The sequence below is a fragment of the Parasteatoda tepidariorum genome, chromosome 6 (assembly GCF_982258835.1).
Source record: "Parasteatoda tepidariorum strain Cologne lab strain chromosome 6, Ptep-v5.0, whole genome shotgun sequence".
Taxonomy (NCBI): Eukaryota; Metazoa; Arthropoda; class Arachnida; order Araneae; family Theridiidae; genus Parasteatoda; species Parasteatoda tepidariorum.
Window position 1 is genome coordinate 31124180 of NC_141760.1, and position 23182 is coordinate 31147361.

The 23182-nt window shown below is 30.5% G+C and overlaps 1 protein-coding gene across 11 annotated transcripts in view; it reads right to left on the reverse strand.

The window, feature by feature from the left end:
• Positions 1 to 13644: 13644 nt before the first annotated feature.
• Positions 13645 to 23182, reverse strand: part of LOC107439607 (BTB/POZ domain-containing protein 6) — a 61772-nt gene continuing 52234 nt past the window's right edge. For 4 of the 11 annotated variants that reach the window (XM_087165599.1, XM_087165598.1, XM_071178855.2 and 1 more), the window contains exon 3: positions 13645 to 15390. In XM_087165599.1, the coding sequence (XP_087021725.1) occupies positions 14301 to 15390 (1090 nt within the window). In that variant the 3' untranslated portion in view covers positions 13645 to 14300. Of the gene's footprint in view, positions 15391 to 22085; positions 22185 to 23182 lie in introns of all 11 variants that reach the window. The other 7 variants (XM_071178858.2, XM_071178857.2, XM_071178852.2 and 4 more) reach the window with 5 other exon arrangements.

A 23182-nucleotide genomic window follows, 5' to 3' on the forward strand; every position in this document is an offset into this window, starting at 1 on the left:
TGGGGTAGAAATAATTTTGGCATTGTCGAAATTGAATTTATGACCAAGATTCCAAACAATGTGCAGCAATTGATGATTCCACGTATTCTTGATAACTGACATATCTGTCATGTTCCCTAAGCGTAAATTTTAAAGCGGTAAATTTTTTGTCCAATCAAAATCATTTTGTCCAATCAAGGTCACTCCGCAAAGAAATGTGGTAAATGGCCCCCTATTTTTGAGCGCTTTAAACATGTCGACTGTTATTTCCAATTTGAATATTTTTGAAGTAAATGAAGTTCTTGATCAAGAAATATGCATTCATCTCGAAAATTTACAATAATATTGTTCAATAAATAGTCATTTTATGATAGCATATTTTTATCACCATCTCTGATGATATGTTTAATATTTCTGAGTTATGTTAATGTGTGTGGAAATATTTATGTTTTTAATTTTTATAAAGAAATATTTGAAAATAACTTATATGTTTTAAAAAAATGAATAAGATTTGAGAGTTTGCGAGGCATTCAGGATTTCATAGAAATTATTTGAAGCATTTCACGGGATTAGGCGGAAGTTACGAGCAACTATGTCTCACAAATATGCCAAAAAAAAAAAAAAAAAAAAAAAAAAAAAGATTTTGGAAACAAAGATATATGCCACGTAACTCTCACTAAGTAGCTCAAATCAATTAATTTCTACTTCCGTACATCCATTACGGATCCAATATTAATCACCAATGGTTATTACGAACAACGAATGATTGCTCAGTCTGCCTAAGCTCGTTAATTTCGGACTAATTTTTTGTGCAGTTTTAACTGATCCCTAACCAACCGTTTCGGACGTGTTATGACTGTTTCTTCACCCTTTTTTTTTTACGAACGTACCAGAATAATTTGGTTAACTGGTTGATTTTGGGTACTATAGAGAGCACGTGACTTAGGGTCACACGTGACAGGCATATCTTGCTAATAGGTATTTTTTTCTCCAAATCCCATTGTTTTTATACTTTCTAGACTTGTTTAATTATTCTATGTACGTGATGAGTTTTAGTAACTGAAATGCATTATATGCATAAGTATGATTCATATACAGGACCAAAAAGAAAGCCTTGGAGATGCAGCGATTGATCCAAAATTAATCTTATTTTGATAATTAGCAAATAATCGTTGATTAAATAAATAATCCCAAGAAACTGCACAGGTAAGATATTACCTGATTTAAAACTTCAATTGCTTAAGAAATATATCAATAGCAAATAAATATTGCTATAGATATTTTCTATTTATATCGAATGAAATTTTTAATCGGGAAATAATTGAGTTTTAAGCGAAGACAACTAAAAAAATGATAAACTTTTTACACTAAATTCTTTTCTAATAGCTTTATTTTCCATTGTTTTTATGCTGTTAAGTTATTTCTGTAGCAGTAACCATTGATAGCTTATATTTTCGTTCATGAAAAGCTGCGTAATTTCATATTAGTTCTATTTCATATTTAAAGAAATTTAGCGATTACAATTTTATGTTATGGACAACGAGTAAAACCGTAAACTACACATTGCAAATATTTCGTTTTTAATTCGTTACTTTTAAAAGTTGTTACTATTATTTTTATTTTTCTTGGTTTTGAAAATTAATGTTCTTACATGTACTATAGTTATTTTTCGAAAATAAGTGCTCCTGTTTCCATTTAGTTGCTTTTTTAAATCAATACTTTTACTTGAATATTGTTTCCTCGAAGTGTTACAAAAATTCTTCTCAAACAGTGTTTTACTCGGTGTCTTCTTTAAAAAAATATTTTAATGAACTTATTTGTTAATTCTACAATTTTAATTCCAAATAGTTTGAACAAACGGGGTTTATCTTGCTCACTGAAAGGTTATTCTTATGCTTTATTATCGAATGCATTACTTCTTTGGCTTCCGTAAATTAATTTTGTTCCAAATGTATAGTTTTAAGAAGGTATGGAGTAAATGTAATTTCTCAACATCTTCTTGTTAGAAGTACACAATTAAAATTGAAGTTCTAACGAATCTAGCTTTCTTTTATTCGAAGGTATATTTTGAGTTTTCTCATAATGCGTTTTTCCTCTGAAAAATCAAAAATATGTTTGTGGTGCATTGAGAAGAAGTTGCTGCTATTGGTAACGCAATTAAGTTAGCAACCGTAGTCTTTTATTATTGCTAACGGATTCTTTTTCATAGTTCAGTGTTATTTGGAAATTGCGAAAAAAAAAAAAAACTGCTGCACTATATTTAATTTTTACTAATAACTAAACACTTACATGATTCTATACTATTTGAAAGTTTTTTTTTATACACTTCCAGTAAGAATTTTTTTGATAGGTATTGGGTGAGATACTAAAAAAATTATCTCGATACTGCTGAAATCCTTATTGTTTTTCTATATTTTAGACAAAAATACTTCTTATGCAATTTAAAGCAGATCTCGTGAATATTTTATGCCTGTTATCAGATAAGGTAAGAGACAAGACATCTTGCGAAAAAACTTAGGAAATAAAATAATTAAAAAAATAAATAAATGAATATTATGATGTAGTACTAGTAATAATTTATTTACGTCGCACTAGAGCTGCTAAATGGGCTATTAGCCACGGTTGGGGAAGCATTCCTGAGGTTGATTCAAAGACATGTCATCACAATCTTGATCTTCTGCGCCTGTCCCGTTTTGGTATCCCGACGACCTGCACAAAATTTAGCACCTTACGGCAGAAGAGTTTGGTCGAGGACCGATACCACGCTCCCTCGGTCCCTACGATAGCTGATCAAAACAGAGAGCTTCCCTCCTCGGAAAGATTTTTTGTCGCAAAATACGGATTCGTGTTCAGCGTCCCAAAAACATTAGCATGCAAAAAAAAAAAAAGTACCGATAATATTTCCAGATAAAGCCAATTTTTGAGCTCTATTGCCTTGACTACACATGATGTAAAATTTAACATTCATGTTATTAAGATAGACTTGACTATGATACTTCGTAACATATCCTTTCTATCAAGAAATTTTGTATATATATTCTAAATAGATACTAGTAAGTCATTTTTGAATAATTTATTTCATCGACCAAATTTCATTGGTAATAAGAACCGATGAATGCGATAAATTTGGATATTAAATTTAAACCGACTAACTTGGTTTTTACAAATAATAACCGGTGTTTATTAATATTAACCTGTTAATTACATTGACTGTAACATATATGCTAATAAAATGTTTTTTTTTGTATTTTTCTGTAGGAATTAGAATGCTTAATTAGCATGTATACTTAGATAATTTGTACGGAAAACTAATCATTTTATATTAAAGAACCAAATTTGCTACAGAATATATAGTTTGTCTATAGGAAGAACTCCCCTCGCCATGAAATCTAAGGCCATATGTTGCTATGGAAACAAGAAATAGCGCATTTCAAAGAGGGGAACTTCTTTCTTCCCCTTCTCCAGCCAACCCTACTCAAAACCCGTCTTAAATAATGACCCACCACCCCTACTTGAAATAGTTAATCCTCGTAACCACAGTTGCAGCTACTATTCTACACGAATCATTAGGGGAGTTCTTTACATAGACAAACTTACAATGTAACTTACTGTTATATATAATAACGTATTTTGTTTTTAACTTAAGTCAGAAGTATCAAAAAAGTGTTCCACGTCACTCTGATGTGTCATGAGAAGATATGAGGAGTGTCGTAAGTTGCCTCTTTACCCCTAAAGCGTTTCATTATTTTTCTTTTTTAAAAGTGTATCCCATTTATTACAAGTAATGAACGTTTTAATATTTTTGGTGATACGCATATCTGAGTGAAGTTGTATTTAGAATAATATTGATGAATGTGGTATAAACTATACAGGTCAATTCTCTGATATGAAGAGAAAAAAAAATCAGTGATAAATAGCGTCAGAATAATTCTACATGCGATAAGAGTCCCAACGAAATCCGATCATCATTTGTACCTGGGTTTCATGAATTATAATTTCAGTATACCTCCTTAGCTTGGAGATCCCGTTCACCAAATTATTGAACGACAGACAGTTCATAACAGCATGATAAAGCAATTAATACCCATAACCCACTAAGAAAAGGGTACCACAAATTGAGCCGATAGGCAGCGGAGAGCAAAATTACCGAATCGAAACCCACAGGGCGATGAAGCCATTCACAGGCTGATGAAGACCGGGCTGACAGCCGAAAGACAACCGCCACACCACGGTCCACCTAGTTATGGAGTTTGTGTATAAAGGGTGTTCCGTGAAGACTACCCTTAATTTATATTTTTAGAATCCTTATCAGAAGTAAAAAAATAGTATACAGATTAGGGTTTGAAAAATTAATATTTAAGCGAAGAAAAACAAAATCGCATTCGAAATCAGAATAATTGTAGCAGAAAATGGTAAATGCAATAAAATCAAAATAGGTTTTATTGAAAGGTGAATGGGTTTGAAATAATCGTTATAATAATAAATGTGCCTTACACTTTCGACAGCTGTCAAAATAATCTACTTATGTTTTCCAGTTACTAATCTACATTTACTTTCTTGTACTTAACAAGTGTATCAAAATTCTTATGCGTATCTCGATGTCGCAATGCTCTGCATTTATTCTGTTATTTATTATTTATTCTGTTTTATGTATGTTTTGTCTATGGAATGTTTGTTCTACTCTCGTGTGCCCTGAATAGGGCAGGACGAGGTATCAATAAACAATATAATAATATAATAATAATCGTTATAATAATATTGGGAGTACAAATTAGTTCAGTCCGCTTTTAAAAGATGGCTCTTCTGTCATGAATGTTTCATAGTGACAGCTGGTTTCTGTGGTTTCAGAGAGGTTAAACATCTGTCAATAATATTCAGTTTATATCGCTTTGAGTTTCATTCATAAACCCTGCTTTTTACTTTGTTGAATATGTCAAATTTTGTAGAAACTGAGCAGCATTTGCGGGAGGTTTTATGTTTCTGCTTTAATTGGAAGAAAAGTGCAGCTGAAGAGCATCGAATGCTTGTAGAAGTTTATGGTGACAATGCTCTAACTGATAAATCATGTAGGGAATGGTTTCGACGTCACAGAAATCACAGAAATCGAAAATTGGCTCCTAACTTGGATCACCTCAAAAGACGAGACATTTGTTCGAGATGGAATTCGAAAACTGCCTGAGAGGTGGGAAAAGTAGTAGCCAGCAATGGACAATACTTTGATTCATCTGTTCATTCATTTTGTTCTGAAATAAATGCATTTTTGACCACAAAAAAACTGACCGAACTAATTTGTACTCCGAATAATAATATAATAATAATCGTTATAATAATAAATGTTTTTTTCTCCTGAAATTAAGATCGTCTTGTTGGTCATTACATTTGCCTTCCTGTACTGCGATTTGTTTGATTTTTGTAGCAGTTTCGGTTTTTTCTGTATTTAAATATTAATTTGCGACCGCCATGTATACGCTTCTTTATGTTCATAATTGATAAGGATTCTAAAAATATATATTAAGGAAGATCGTTACGCAGCACTATGAATAAAGTTAATTTTTGAAAATATAAGCTAGTTTTTTTAAAGGGCTGAGAAAAAAAATTTAGTTCATTTAGAGTTGCCATGATTTGCACAAGTATTAAAATTACAAGTACAAAATTACAATTGCACAAGTATCAATAAAGCTATTTTTCATCTCTATTCTTATTTCAAGATTAAGCTTTCGAGATGCAAACTGTTATGAGCTATTACTTCCCAAATAAGTGTGGGTTAATTACTTCACAGGTTAGGTATTCTTAGGTTAGGAAAATTTTTTCTTTCTCAAAACATTTTCACCGTTCCATTACAGTTGTCAATGAAAAATTTGAAGTGAATTCATTTTAAACCATTCAGTCGTGTCAGTTTGTCAGTGTTTAACATCGTATGGATTTGTAGGCAAATGATCATTACTATCCTTGCAACAATGTTTCAACACTCGTAACTGAATATTTATTATTCATATGAGAAATCGATGTCAAAGGTAATCACGACGCCATTTTAGGTCTGAAATGTTCACTGTAGTACATATTTTGCAAAACAGTCACCGAAAGGTATTGATGGGTAGGGGAGAGTAATTTGAACCAATTTTGAGTTTTTATTTTTTTTTCTGTACAAGAAAATAGCAATTAAAATTTTTTTGATATATATATATATATATATATATATATATATATATATATATATATATATATATATATATATATATATATATATATATCAAGGGCACCGGCAGAATAATATAAAAGGGGGTGCAACCCTCTAACAAACTAACCCCCCCCCAGAAAAAAAAATTAAAATTATTCTGTTATTACATTTTGTTTTGTTATTACATAAACTTTTACATTAAATTTTTTTCAAGATTTCTTCATTGTTAACAAGATATTTAAAAAAAAGTACGAATTTTTTGTACTTGCAAATTTTGCCACAAGAAACTGTATGATGGCGCTGGCATAGCTACTGACTTTGAAACACAAATAACTACAAACAGTAGTTTCGTATACTAACGTGTTTGTGCACGCTTAACATTGGTATTTATTGTGTTGATGAAGTTTTACAGAAGTGAGAAGTCAGTTTGTCTTATACACCTTTGTTAAACTAAATAACTAATAGAAAATTAAATATAATTTATAATTTATTAAATGAAATTTAAAAATATAGCTTAGATATCTGCCTAAGAAAAATTCTTTTTTTTTTTTTGACAGTTTAGATAAAAAAATTACTTTCGAGTGTTCGACTTATGAATAGATTCTACAAATTGATTGCATTCTGATATTTTTTGTAGAAAAAAGTAATTTCAAGTAAGTATTTTTTTACAGATTTGTCTATTAAATTTTTAATATAATTTTTTTAAATCTTCAATCAGTATTTACTGTAATGAATTTTTCTTCTACACAAAGAAAAGCATTTTCCCTCTTACAGCTTCACCCGAATGCGATGAACAAACTGGAGAATTCGTCATATCTTGAAGTTTTAGAAGATATATATATACTACGTATAAAGATCTGCTCTCACCGAATTTCATCACTGAAGCTACAACGTGGTACGAAATATGGAGGAATAGAGAAAATTCTTATGAATCACTCGAATACATCGATTTAGTTATTGAGGCCACACCGTTTTATCCAGCTGTATTCAAATTTGGTCTAACTCTCCCAGATACTACGTGCACTATTGAACGCACTTTTAGTACAATGCAACGCATCAAAACATGGAATTGGTCTATAATGTCTCACGAGAGATTAAGTAGTTTGTGCATGCTCAGTGTGCATAAGAAAAGAAACAAAGATGACTCAGAATTCATTGAAAAATTTATAAATAGATTTGGAAGCAAACAAGACGATTACAATTCTTGTTTGATTACACAATTTTTAATTGTTATGTATCAATAATTACTTAATTATTTGTTTTAGAATAAAAGTATTTTTAATAAATTTTTTTTATAATAAAATTGTTTTTCTGTATCTCCTTAATTGTTTTAATAGAAAACCAGGGGGTGCAAGTACACCCCCCTCTACCGGCGCCCTTGATATATATATGTGTGTGATTGTGTGTAAAAAAAAGTGTGAGAAACAACAGAGTTACCATAAAAGGTTGAATGTTATGCCCTTGAGTAGTAGCACTTTCAGTTCTCGTTTTATAGATTTAAAAGATTGAATTCGGATATACACGCAAAACTTATTCTTGATAAAGTTTTCCAGTGGTTTGTACTAGCTAAAATGTAACAAATGAATGTAAAAATAATATTTTACTGAAATATTTCAAAATAGATGTTTACTAAAAAATAAAAATTTTTACGTCCTGCACGTGGAAAGCATTCATGTTTGCGCTAACTGCAGTTCAGTTGCTTCTGTAGCTCAGATCTTGGACCAGTACTTTGTACAATTCTGACATAGCTCCAAGTTACTAAATGGGCAACTTTTTAAACTTCGTTAAGCCTAGAAAAAAGAGTGCATAGCCTAGAGAACGGGGCTCATATAACTAAGTTTTATTTTCAAATGTAAGAACTATAAGGTTACTCAAGAAGTCGAGAATTAAAAAAAGGTTCTTTTGCGCAGAACTAGGAAATTCGAAATGGTCCACATCACAGCAGATATTACCTGCTGTTACAGATATAAATACATAAACTGAATACAGAATTTCTCTATATTGTAAAAAATTGTGGGTCAAATTACGGTTAAAAGTATTGGCACCCAGAGGGCAGCATCCATAAATTTCATTTTACCGTAAAATCCATTTTCACCTTGAAATTTTGTACCGCTATTTTTACAGTAATATTTATTTAATTACAGCGCCTCATTGATTTTACAGTAAATATTACTGTATAAAAATTTCGGTTTATCAGTTTTTTTTGTTCCGTAAAATTTTACGGTAAAAATGAAATTTATGGTAAATATTTAGGTTGCAGGGCATGCAGTTAAAAGGAAATACTCACCTATACTTTTTATTGATAGTGTATAAAAGTGTATAGCAACAAATATTTATTGATTGAATAAAAAAGTATTAAATATTCTTTATCACATTAATGTCTTTTAAAATATCAGCTCTAAAAACTCTTACACTCTTATAATCAATTAAATTATTCCTAATAGTTTAGTTAATAAATTAAGAAAATAGCTCTTAAAATATCATAATTGTTTTTTCGAGATAAATTTGAATTTCGAGAATTACTTCCAAGTTAGGTAATACAGATATCGATGTCACCCTTAGTTTTAACCAATGAATACAACCGTATGTAATAGATGATGAATACTAGACATTGATGACTTTATGTGACGTGTATAAATTATATTTCTTTTTAAATTTTGCAATAACGATATTTCTTTTTGTTTATATTTTGTTTCATTTGTATTTCCTTACTTCAATGCTCATTATATAATTCTGTTATCTTTATAATCATAAGAATAAAATAAGTTTACTGCTTACTGAGATCTTGATGAGACGAGTGTGAAGAATGTATTTTATTGGAAAATGCAATCAAAATTTAAAACGTGGGATAACTTTTTATTTGATTCTGTAGTTTTTCCATAATTTATATTTTGGAAAAAATGCGAAAATTTAAAAGTGGATTTGTGGAAGAATTTAGGTGCAATATTTTTCTTTCAATCAAAATAAATAAACACTTTAATTAATAAAGGAGTTTCATTTAAAAAAAAAACAACTTTCTTCTTTTTTTTTTGTCCTGTTTGTGCAGTTCTCAGAAGAAGAGGACGTTGATGTTAACTACAGTTAGTTCTAAATTCGGCTGACACTTATGTTATAAGTACTGAAAATACCTTTCTATTTAGAAAAAAAACATTACAATTATTTGTCTTACACATGAAAATGAGGACAAAAAAATTTATAAAATTTAAGGACATTAGATTATCTTAAACAATAAATTTTCGGGGAAAGCTATCAGCGTTGCAATTGCAACACGATTCGTACAATCCTCTTTTTCATGTGTAAGGATCATTTTGCTGCAAAATTATTTCTTAAAAAGGAAAATTCTTTACAATTCACTTGGTATTAACTTGGTATAAATATATCTATATGGAATAAGGACAAAACATTATGGGCCTGAAAATCCATCCCGATAATACATGATCATATATCAACTGCAAGAACTGCCCGGATTCTCAACTAACACCAAAACATATCTTTGAATGCCCAATTTTTACTGCAAATGCTTTAAAGCTTGGTATGCTGCCACTTTAGAAGATCCTTTATTGTTCCGAGGCTCCAGAGCTGGCAGTGGCAGTCAAATACTCCTTTAATGGCATCTAGAGAACAACCCTCATCCATGGACACGACAACAACAACAACAAATATTTCTATAGTATCACTTTTTCATACAGGTGTTTTTTTATGTATATAAATCACTTTGATAGCCGAGAAATAATGGGTTAAGTGGTGCTATGAAATGGAAGTAGGCGCCACAATGAAAAGGCCACACGAAAATACTTTGTCGCATGAGTGGTTTAAATAATTCGTTGCAAGGAAATAACTTACAAAATAATGTGAGAATAATAAAAAAGAGAGAGATAATATATTTGATATCACTTTAGACCAAATTATTATTCATAATATTTCTCTAGGCATTTTATGTTAGCTGTATAAGTTTTAAAAACTATTTTAGGCAGAAATTTGCAATTGAGTGCTTTTTTTTATTTTTGATGATTTTTTTGCACCCCAAGATCAGTACTAAAACGAATGGATTTTCGTTATGTTTCTCACAAATCTTTTTGAAAACAACTAAAACACATTAAAAAAATATAATTATGATGTTAATTTATCAAACAAGATTGCAATTTTGCTTTTAAATATCAATAATAATGGAAAAGGCATACGAAAAAAATCTGGAAAAACCACCAAACGGTATGGTAATTACATTTCTGGTAAAAAAAAAGGGATAATTCAGGTTTATAAATTTAGAATTTACGGTATTTAAACCATTCATTTCCTAATTTTTCCATTTATACGTTATAAGTTTACCAAGAATTTTCGTTTTCAAAATTATACTTCTTATTATCACACATTTAGTAAAAAAAATACAAAACCGAAGAAGAAATTTAACCGAATAAATGGTTTTTACGCCATGCTCTAAAGCATAGGTTCCCAAAGTGGTCCAGGTGGACCCCCAGGGGTCCATAGGAGACCACACGGGGGTCCATGTAGACGTGAAAAGAAAACAGGGGTTCACCAGTTGTAAGTGGGGGTCCACGAAAAAGTTTCTGGTTTTCATAATAAAGAACAAAAATTTTGGCTTGGATTTACCTATCAGCGTAGGCAGATAGCATCATTCACTAGGTATGTACTCAAAAATATTCGAGACTCAGTTCAAACGCAGAATTGAATAGAACAATAGATAATAGTACAAGTGTAAACCACATGTCGAGACTTGCAAAGTGCCGCCCGTGCGCTCGCTCGCATTTAAATACCCTGCATGATGACTTCAAAAATAGATTTGAAGATATTCTGACGATGGAAATACCACCATGGATCATAACCCCATTTGATGAAACGGAAGAGACGAATGTGGTATTACAAGAGGAACTACTTGAGCTCAGCACCAACGAGGAACTGAAGGTGAAATTTAAAAAAGGCTATCAAACTTTTTGGCTGCAGGCAGAAATCCCCGGCAGAAATTGTTCTATTGTAAAATTGTTCTACACTGTCTTATCTATTGTTGTACCCGGCAGAAATCCCCGGCAGGCAGAAATTGCGAGAAAATTCTTGAAAGCGTTTCCCTCGCCATATCTTGTCGAAAGAAGTTTTAGTGTTGTTACCTGTTAACAACCTGTTAACAAAAAAAAAGGAGCAGATTGAACATCACAGAACGGGGAGATTTGAGATTACTTCTTACAAAACTGAAGCCAAATATTGATAATTTGCTGCCAATTCATCAACTACATCCGTCTCATTAAAAGTATGACTATTTTTTATTGTTGATTTACATTTCAGAGTTCATTGTTGATTTTTTGTCAATTGTTGATTGCTTGTAATAATAAATGTACATAATTTTGTATTAGCACAAGTATTATTTTAATAAATAGGACACAAGGAAATGTGCCACTTTTTTTTCTTCTTAACACCCCCAATTTAGGGTGATATTTTTTTGGAATTTTTGGAATACAGTAGAAATGTAGCAGCAGGGGGTCTACCGAAAATAGTAAAACTTTGAAAGTGGTCCACGAGAAAAAAAGTTTGGGAACCTCTGCTCTAAAGTATCGTGATAAAATTGCCAATTTTTACCACACTTACCAAATTTTATCACACATTATAAAACCATATTTTATTGTTATTTTTACCAAAATCATTAATCAAAAAATTACAGAGTATTTTGGTCTCCACATAGAGCCAGAAACATGGTAAATTCCATCATATTTTGGTAGTTTTGACTATACTTTTTTCTCGAAATAGAATAATCACTATGACCAAAAACGAAAATCGATTTTAAAATAAAAATACGGCTAGACGGAAATATGGTTTTAAGCATAATATTTGTCACCTTTCGTAAATGAAATCAATGAGGTTTTTACACACCAGATCATAATAAAGGTTAATAAGTAAACAAAACCTCTGTTTCGCTTGCATTGTTTTTCGTCATTAACATTCTGAATACACGTGTCGAAGAGATTTAGTACATTCATTTGCGTAATTACTATGCATCACTTTCTAAGGGTGAGAAAATCTGGATAAATGATTCATTTGGCCTTGAGATTGGGTTAGTTTTGTTGGATGAGCGATTTGAAATTTATGAGCAGTGAAAAAGATCTTGCACGAAGTATTTCGATGCAGAGAAATAACTTATGTGAATAATGTGAGAATAATAAAAAAGAGATATGTAATATATTTAACATTTCTTTGCACACGATTATTATTTGTAGCATTTCTTAAGGCAATTAACTATAGCTGTATAAGTTTTAATAACTATTTTAGGTAAAAATTTACAATTGAGTGTTCCTTTTATTTTTAGCGATTTTCCTAATTTAGCGATTTTTCCTGACGATGTTTCTTAGATCGGTGCCAAAAAAAATTTGATTTTTGTTGTTTCTCAATTTTTTTTTAACTGAAAACTAAAACAGATTAAAAAATTTAATATTGACATTAACTTATCTAACAAGATTGCAATTTTGCTTTCAAATATCAAACACAGTGCAAGTTTCAGCAAATTGAATTCGTCACCAATCCAAGGAGCACTCAATGCAACACTCGAACCTTATTTTAATCTCCCTTAGATAAATTCTCCTCAAATAGAAATGTTTGACCACATCGTTGCATTCTTAAACTAAATACTAGCTTATAATTCGAATGAAAGAATGATAAACGGATGATAAACATTAGAAACTATCATTGTATTTTTAAAAGAATAAAAAAAATATTTTTTGTTAAAATCGGTTCAAAATTTCCATATTTCTTTGTTGGCATTAGTAACAAGTGGCATTAGTAACAACAACACGGAAATAAAAGCGTTAGCTTCGATTAGAATATTTACAAATGTTGACATTTGAAAAATAAAAAAACGCTTGCACTTTTATTTTTTAGTTTCGTGGGGTCACCACTACGTAAAAAATAATTCTCAGTTTTTATGGTATGCTTTGAGGCCGGGATAGTCCTGGTCGGTCGGGCACTGGGCCCATGTCCGAGAGTTCGTGGGTTCGAACCTCGCCGGCCGAAGGCTCCCCGTCTTGTAAATGGTGACTGATGCAAGTTAAATCTGTCGAGTCGCAAAGTTCTCCATGTTCCCATAACAAATCAATACCTCTTGGGGTACTGGATTGGAGATTGTTCGTACTCTGATTAAGGTCAAAATTACGATCTGTGGATGAATAAATAGATGTATGAATGGGTCCGCTCCGCCCTATAAACGGGTGGGACGTATGGGTGTGGCAGAAGTCGAATTCTTGGTCATAGATGGCGCCACCGTAGAACAAGAACAATTGCACCCCTCTGCCCTAACAGGCATACGTCAACAAAAACATGCAATGCTTTTTGTAGATATTTCTTGGTTTAATTCATTACCCCTATTATGTTGTTTTCCTTTGATATAAATAGTGTTTTAATTTGAGCCATACAAGTAAAGATGCTGGAAATAAGATGCTAAATATATTAGGTGAAAACAATTAGGGTAAAAACTGAAATTTGTACCCACATAAAATGTTCAACGACAGTTAAAGTTTTATTAGAATATATTTTCAATGAGCGAAAACAGGTGAAGTAAAGTAACATTTTAAGTGATTTACAATGAGCATGTTTGTATCTGTCACAATATCACTCAACCATTGGTTACAATTTTCCTTAAACAGCTTTTAACAGGCAGTGCAAATAGCTTTAGAATTTGTATGAAGTATATACAAGGAAACAAATGTCACCAATTATCAGAGCTATTATAGAACCAATGAAAACACTAATGAATCAAATATGACAGTCACTAATTGTGCATGAATTTGAAGTTACTTTGGGTTTGAAGTTACAAATTGTTTTTTTTTTTTTTTATACTTATTCTCTTTTTTACATTAAAACCACAGAAAATGTCCACATTTTTATCTATGTCAGCGAGATTTCAAAGCTACAGCTGAATATTACAAATTGCTTACTTTGATCGGCTTAAGTTGTATATTTCAATTCCAACAACTTTCAAACTTAGTTGCAGTTCGCAAATATATATATCTAAACTTTCAACAGCACAATAGAATGCATAAAATCCACATTTACAACACTTATCATAATTTCTTGCAATTCTGAATTTTTGTGCTTGCCTTCAGAAAGGCTAGATCCAATCTGTTATAATCAAATGAAGCTGTTCGTTTCAGCAGTAAAAATGTAATTCCGAAAATTCTGTTATGTCCAGAATACTGGAGAGTTTAACTCGAGTGAAAGGAATAAACTGGAATGTGACTCCTTCTACGTTGTCTTCTCTCTTTTTATTTCTAAGTAAAGGCACGATGACGTCATCATTAATGAGCGCATGAGCCTGAAGTTCCACTTCGTACTTCTCACCCCTTCGAATGTAATATGGCTTCCTCAGGGTGATAGTTGTGTCCTTTCCCTTGGAAAGTTGGAAGGATACTTCAGACTCTTGACGCTCTATTTTTCCATCCACCATTCTTCTAGCTATTCTCACTACACCTGTGTACTTAGGTTGCCTTACAGCATAGTAGTTATTGTCTAGCCTAACAGGGAATGCAGCTCCCACTAAGAAAACATTCTTTTCTATTGTTGAAAACCGTGCTCCAAAGACCCTAAGTGGCCTCCCTGGTGGAGAATAAGAAAGTCCTCGGTATCTAGTGCAGACGAAGTACTCTGGAGGAGCAGTTCTTTTGTTATATTCTGGAGATAATCCAGGAGGCACAGGCATACATTCTGGTATTGCCAAGTTCATGAATACACTAAAACACTCGTCTAAAGTGAGCAATCCACCTTTTGCAGGACCTTTGGCGAATTCTTCAGATGACATCGCCAAGAATCGAATGTATGGTAGATGGCTTTCTAAGACTTGTCGAACATTATCCGGATCATCTGGTATTTTTCTTCTTTTGCACTCATCTTCTCCCCATTGCACTAGAGATGTATAAACGGTATATTCAGAGTACAAATTCAAGTAACTTCTACTGGCGAGGAGTTCAGCGGTACTTGGAAGTACCATTGGAAAGCTGGGAGATGTGAGTACATGGAATGTCTGTCGATCCATAATGTTCAGACACAGAAAGATGAGAAGGGGTGCATCTACGGATTGGGCAAATTCATATATCTGGCAGACATTTTTTGCATTGACGTTGGCTTCTAAATAGGTGAAACATTGTTCCAGGAGATGGGGTAGAGCGTATTTCTTGGCTGCAAATGCGGTCATCATGGCATCTTCGATGCTTGTTAGACGCAAACCATCACTGTAAGCATACCTGTAAGGAATAATTTTATCTGAGTGATTTAAAAAAGCTATGTCAGATTTTTTTAAAACAATCTGAAATAAAAAATTGGAATCAAATTAATAATTGAGAAAATTAGAAACAACAAATAGGACAAAAATTTTTCTAAATTAAAAATATATAGTTCAATAAATTTGGTGATTAGTCAACATGGCTATATACAATAAAATGTATACCCCATTTTTATACTTACTTCATCAGCCATATACAGATACAATATAAATGAAAAATTAGTGATTAGAATATGCAATTGATTTCTGAATAGAGAAAGTATTCTTTCAAACAAAAAACCATTCACAAACTTAAAAGGAAATGACAACAAGTGTAACAAAAAATCTCGATATGAAAAAGAATTTTGTTTTACATATTTTATGATGGTGAATTGGAACATTTTATTTATTTTGAAGTTATATGAATTGTTCGTAACCCACTGGCGGTTTAGCGAAAGGGCAAAATTGGGAGAATGTTTCTCCCCTATACACTATTTTTCTATCGAAGTACATGGAAAAACCGTTTTTGCTATGCGGAGAAGACTGCAGGTTAAGGTTTGACTTTTTATGTGCAGAATGTTCAGAGGGTTAAGTCATCCCCAAAAACGGCGCATGATTCATAAAACAATGAAAAACATTCTAGTTATATTTCTAGGTGGAGCAATAAAAATAGCACTCTTGAGATGTCAGATAATAAGATCAAAACTAAACTGTTGTAAGGTTTTTTTATGTATAATTTGGGAACTCGAAATGTGCAGTAAGAATGTATAACAGATGTGAATGTTTGCTAGTAATTAACTGCAAATTGAGGTTATACTAGAATAAACCATATTTACATTGTCTCAACATAACTACTTCGTTTTTAAATGAAATTAATAATACATTTAATCCATGAATAAATTAAAATATAGCCATCAACATAGATAAATATAAAAAAATAATTTATCGACAAAGGGCTAAAGTTATTCTATTTGCGTATAAACAATTTTCTTCAAAAAAGTATTGACAGACAAAATCAGATATGCTTTTAAGAATTTTTAATCCGATGGAGATTAACCCTATATTTTTGAAAATTATGTTCAAATTATATTTTGATAAAAAAATATCTGTATTTCAAATGCTCCAGAAACGAATATATTAAGTATGCTTAATATCGCAACTAATGTGTGTATCATGAAATCGATATTTTTAAAATATTAGTTTTTTACAATAAACACAATAGAAAATATAAATTTAAAAACAATAATCAAATCTTCCTAAAAATTACAGCAAAATAGGAGAATAATATTGAAAATATTAAGTAAAATGTCTTACAAAAAATTAATTACGACCACTGGTTCGGGAAAAACTACAGCATTTTGTTTTCTTAATACAGAGAGAGAACGTTTATGGGAATAGTTTAGGAACAAATGAGCTTAAAATAAATAATTTGTTCAAATTTAAGGCCTCAAAATGAGCAAAAAAAGTTTTGCTTGATCAAGATTATATTTTACACGTGGTGCCATTTCATAGTAATAGTTATTTAAATCTTAAAAGAGAATAACAATTGTTAACCAATAAAGCTAAGTAATCTATACCGAGGCAGTTAAATATCATTACAAAATATTAACATTTAATATAGTTCTAGGAAAGAAGAGAAAAAAAAAGATGTTTAAAAGATTTAAGTCAGTTGAATACTTTACCGAACCATTAGCATTTAATATATACACCAAGGAAAGAGAAAAAAGGATATTTGTAGTAAGGTAGTTAAATATCTTTATGAACACTATTAACATTTAATTTAGTTTAAGGAAGGAAAAAATAAGATGTCTACATTGAGGCAGTTAAATACTTTAACGAATATTATTATCATTGATTTTACTTCTAATGATCTAAAATAGAAAACAGGGATAAATGAGTCATGAAAACGTGCGATAAAACTAATTTTTGATTGATTAGAGCCGCAAGATTGCAAATCATTCATGTAATAAAATATTTATACCGAATTCTATCAAAAACTATCTTTTTTTTAGATGTAGCGTGTGAACCACTTTTCAAAAAGAGTTTTAAAACAAGCAATTCGGTCCATAGTGGTTTTCGAACGTATGTACTGTACCAAATTCTGAGTAGATCGGTTTAAGATTGCGAACTTGCATAAAGAACATATATACATATAAACATTCTGCTTTATTTATATAGATGAGAAATATGCAATGATTATTGATTTAAATTTGAAGGAATTTTATATTTCATCCTATCAAAGTCCTAACCTATCAGAATTACATATTATAAAGCTCATTGCGATTCAATAATACTTAAAACCAAATAAAATAAACTTTTTGAAGATTTTTGAAAGAGAAAAACCGGGACAAATTGAGTTTTACAAACTTTGTCAGTGTTAAAAATTTATGTAGGGTAAACCAACCAGTGAAGAAACACTACCCAGTGAAGGAACATTTCATATATATTGATTAAAAATAAGAATTTGAAATTTTTTCTTTAGATTGATTGGTAACAATAGCTTACTGCCAAACAATAGGAAGTCCTCTAGCAACGTTTTGGATTACCCGGTCAAATAGACTTCTCTGGAAAATTTTTTGAATTTGTTATTATCTCTGCAAAACCTTGTTTCTTTGAAAAAATTATAAGGTGAGTGTTTGTATTTATATGTTTGAAGTGGAATTAATTGCATGTAATAGGTTTATTTTTCTCACTGTGAAAAAGACAATTTAAAATATAGTTATTAAAGTTACGTTTTATTTTTTAAAGCATAATAGCACAATAAAGTGCTGAGATAAGGGGGTGTTTATTCACTGGATCACCAAATGATGAAAAACCAGTGAAGAAACAAGTGCTCCTTTACTGTTTTTTTTCTAAGTTAATGAAAATAAAAGAGAAACTTTAATTTTCTTGTACCTTTAGTGATGTTCCGCATCAAAAGTATGTTAAAAATATGAAAAACAACTTTTAACCAGTGAGGGAACAGGCATGTTCCTTTACTGGGCATAGATTTCCCAGTGAATGAACATTATGTGTTAGTATGTTGACACTTAAATTTTCAATTCCTGATTACAAAAAAAAGTTTAAATTTTCCAAGTATTTATATGTTATAATTTCAAGAATAGGCTTGTTTTTAAATATTTGTATGGCTTATAAATTCATAAAGAGCATTAAAAAATAACCAAAATTAAGTGTTCCTTTACTGGGTGTTCATTCACTGGTAAGAGCTGTTCCATCACTTGATCTTCTTACTAGTTGCTATTTGAACCTCCAAAACTTTAAAACAATATTGTGGAAGTTCTCTACAATTTGTTTTACATAATTTGCAATTAATAACAAATATGTTGACACTGTCATTTAACTGAAATTACGAATTTTGAAGTTAATATGATTTTTTAAAAGGCAAGCAAAGCTTAAGTGCTCCTTCACTGGTTAGTTTACCCTATAAAATCATTTTCTGAAACCGAAATGTCTTATTACATTTGAATGAAAGCGTTAGAATGGATAGACTATCGTCTGCTTTTAGGTATTAGGAATAAAATAATAATAAGAAAGCTTTAACAATCTACACTAATGACTGAGAAAGTTATAAAGACATAATTTTAAAAGACATTAAGGAGCTTCGAAATTTTTTTTTTCAAGAGGAAACTTTGGAGCATCGCCTATTATTGCGGACTAGCAATATGTAATATAAAACAGAATGTTTGCGTCTGTACCTTTATTCAGTTCTATACTAAGCACTAAACTATTTAATTCCTGTACTTTCACATTGAAACTACAATGTGTAATAAAAAATAGAATGTTTGCATCTGCACCTTTATTCAATACTAAACTGATCACAAACAGTCCAATTCTAATATTCTTACATTAAAATTGAAAACTAAAGCATAATATAACAAAAAAGTGCATATCACAATGTATATTTGCAATTAACAGCTTGTTTTAGTTAAAAAGTAGTTGCAAATAGTTCTAAAAGAATAAGCAATAATTATCCTTTCTTCAAATCTATCTTTTCAAGTTTTTAAGATTATTCAATTATTTAAATATGATTGAATATTAATATTTACAATTTATAAAAACGTGCACTTTCGATTTGTTTTCATATTTCAAGATTATGGCACTGATAGATTAGTTTTTATGGAATGTTTGCTGCTATAATAAATAAATGAGCAGGTAAAAGAAAGCAAAAATTCAAAATAAAATTACTGTACCTTAAATTAAAAATTATATTTTGCCATAATGCTCTCAGTCAAGTACTAAAACAACGAAACAATACATCCTTCTATAATGTGTTAAATGAGAAAAAAAATACAAATGAGCCGAAAGTAATAAAAATAAAAGATAGATTTCCCTAGAAGTACCCATTTCATTCCCTCGGGTGATGAAAAAAGCTATTGGCGATAAAAAATCGATAAGTTGAAGCATATAATTTTCTATCTTTACCCAGTAGGGAAAAAAGAGGGAAAAAGTCAAAACAATGGCCGTATTTCTATTTATGGTTGAGGGAACTTAATGAAATGCATTTGATATGGTGTCGGAGGGTCAAGATCTGAGGTTGTATTTGGGTCATTGCTGATTTGATAACATGAGCACCACTGGCGAGTTCTCTGTATCACGCTGAGTACTAGAATGGACCAGAAAAGTAGGTTAGTTATATCCATCTATACTTTTGGCAGCTGAGCTCACAATGCCAAAATATCATTTTATAAATCTCAAGGGACGATAACCAGACAGTAAGTAGTCTGAAAAAAATATTCGATCGTACTCAGGTTAAAGCAATTGCCAGCGAATGATGCGTTCTGTTAAGGAATATATATTTAACTATCATGTGATGATAAATCAATTTTAATTTATAGTAAATTACATTTTTAACTATTAAAACTCATATATCATAAAATTTAGAATGGTATTAGAATTTAAAAAAAATATAGATGTTTGTGTCAGAAACTGTGTTCGTTTAAATTAGATTTGTATTATGTAAAATTTAACAAAAACCGTTTTAAAGTTAGCTTGTATATGGGCAATTCTCAAAAGATGGGAAGTATTACGGTAACAGCAGCTAAGTCTGAGTTCTATTATTATTTATATTATATGCACTAAATATTAACTACTTATGCAATATACTTATCTATTTGAATAAAAATATCACAATAAATTTTTTTTCATTAAATGTTATTTTTAACAATAAATTATGGAGAAAAAAATTATCGGCGTTATGTACGTTTCAAGTTTTAGGCTATTCTATATTTCTGGCTTAAAAAAATAACAATTTGTTCTAGAAATATTTCATAGAAATACTAGAAAAATGTTCAAATACTTGAAAAAATACTTTTAAGAAGGAAATAAGATTAAAGTATTTGCTTTAATTTTTTAAAATAATAGTGCTTTTTCATATGTTATTTTTTTTTTGGAAATGCATCAAAACAAAAAAATTGTTCTTCCTAAAATATCTGTCGCAGTAATATAACTTATCTGTTACTCCCACTGCTTAAGAATATTAGTCTAGTGGTTAGAGAATCGAACTTCAGTCCGAAAGGGGCCAGGATTCAATTCTCAACTTCGCTGAGACCCACCGAGTCCATGCGTTATACCTGCTAATAAAGTCTGTGGAATCAAAAGACCTGTAGTCGGTCGCTGAACAGTACCATGGGTACATGGATCTGGAGAAAATTTCCTTCCCGTTCATATTTATGTCAAAATTAGGGAAAGGACCTTACGAATGAGTTGTGCTGTTCTTTATCCTTTATTTTTGAGCTAAGACGTATTTTCACCCTTGCGGTGCTCTCTTGTCAAACGAAATACACGCCTTCCTGACAATCACGAAGGCAAATGGCTTGTCCAAGTGGTATAAAAAACAACAGAGCATCAAGCAACTGTCCTAAGAAAACCTAATACTTTAATTTGTTAACATCTAGACACTATTAAATTTTTTTTTGGTGTTACATTAGCAGAATCACCAACATGTCTATCCAAAATTGGCTTTTTTTGGACTGAAATTTTCATTTGTTATAGTATTTATAGAAAACATTTGAAATAATTTTTGCTAATTCCTACTACTAGACAAAATTTTATGTTTACTCTAAAATATTTGGTGGGAAAAAATGTAAATTTAATTGTCATCAGATTTTAAAGTTTAGATCTGTGCTATGCTTCTACCGTTTGAGAACTACCCATATAATTTTTTTAAATGAGAAATTAAAAATGAAATAACCACATCATTGATGAATTTGACTGATCAACGCCATGACTTCTCACAACATGATATGAATGCACTTTTTTGATAAAATTTTAAGCTACGACATAATTTAAAATCTTGAACACTTGGAACTGGATAAAGTACTACTGATGGATACTTTTTTACACTATTTAGAAGTCAAGCCTGTACCTTTAAAAATTGAAACTAGCTCAAAAAGTCAACGGAACTAATATGATCCTGAAATTTTATATAGTTCACTGCCAATAATAGTTAATAACATTTTAGATCAACAGAATATAAATTAAATTATGAGGAGAAAAACAGACGAGTTAAAACCATTTCACAGAGCTGTTCATTTTACTCTTAAGATCAATATCGGATTTAAGTTTTACAAAATTGAGAAACATTAGTACTAAAATTAGACATGCATTACTACATAGAAAGGTCTAAGACTAGAATCTATGGGTCTAAGATAAAATAGTTAAGAAGAGGTTGTTATTTACGATTCAAGAAGGTTATCAATATCAAACCTTGGACGACTAGCCGCCCTCAAGGCTTCCTCTAGCCTCAGGTAACGTATGAACGCTTCATGGTCACTGTACCTATTACGGGAAAAGTACCAGTTACAGACAAATAACCGTGATTATTTTTTTAGCGATGCCATTTTGTTTCAGAGGAGTAATTTTAACCTTTCAATTTTAAAACCAAGAGCCTCATTAAAAGGAAATTCTAATTCATAATATATGATAAAGATTGTATTGACCAAAACTGGTGCAAGGTAAACACCCAATTTCAACATAATTTCATAAAAACCAAATGTGAAGAGCACACTATTAGCCCATATTAATGAAATTATATTTCATACCCATCAAATAAGTGTTTGGATTTAAAAGATTCGCTATAAGTTATGCTATCATAATATTTAAATTGAAAATTAGATTTTTTATAATGTAATACTAACAGTAAATAGCGTGTTGCAAATTTTTTTAATTGTTATCATAAAGAGTACTTTTTAGAGAATATTTCCTTGATTTTAAAAGAATTTTTATTGCAACGAATTCTTATTGCAGCTCTTAAAGTCTAAAAATATATATATTGTCCAACGCAAGAAAAGGAGTAAAAAAAATCTATATACTTTGCATTTTGATCACTACATCTATTTATTATTATTATGAAAAAAATTAGATTATCTGTTAAAATATTTCAGTCATCAAATTGGAACAATTATTATTATCAGTTTTAAAATAATCAAATTAAATTACAAGATTTCTTTGATTTTAATACAATTTTCCTAACATTAAATACATAAACAGTCCTTTTTGTTATGAAATTTATTTTAACGTAACGTTTTCAGTAGATATAAAGGGCACAAGTGTATCGCTTGCATTTTTAACTTGTTCTAGCATATTTTATTGTTCCATCAGAATAAATGCATCAAACTTGGTTTGAGTGAAAAAAAACAATAGCAATCAGACTTTTTTTAAAAAAAGAAATATGCAAGACACGACTTTCAAAGTACAGAAGATTTATAGAAAAAAAAGTATTATTAAAAAAAAATCTCATGCTTTTAAAAACGGGCAAATTAGGAAGAATTTGAGTA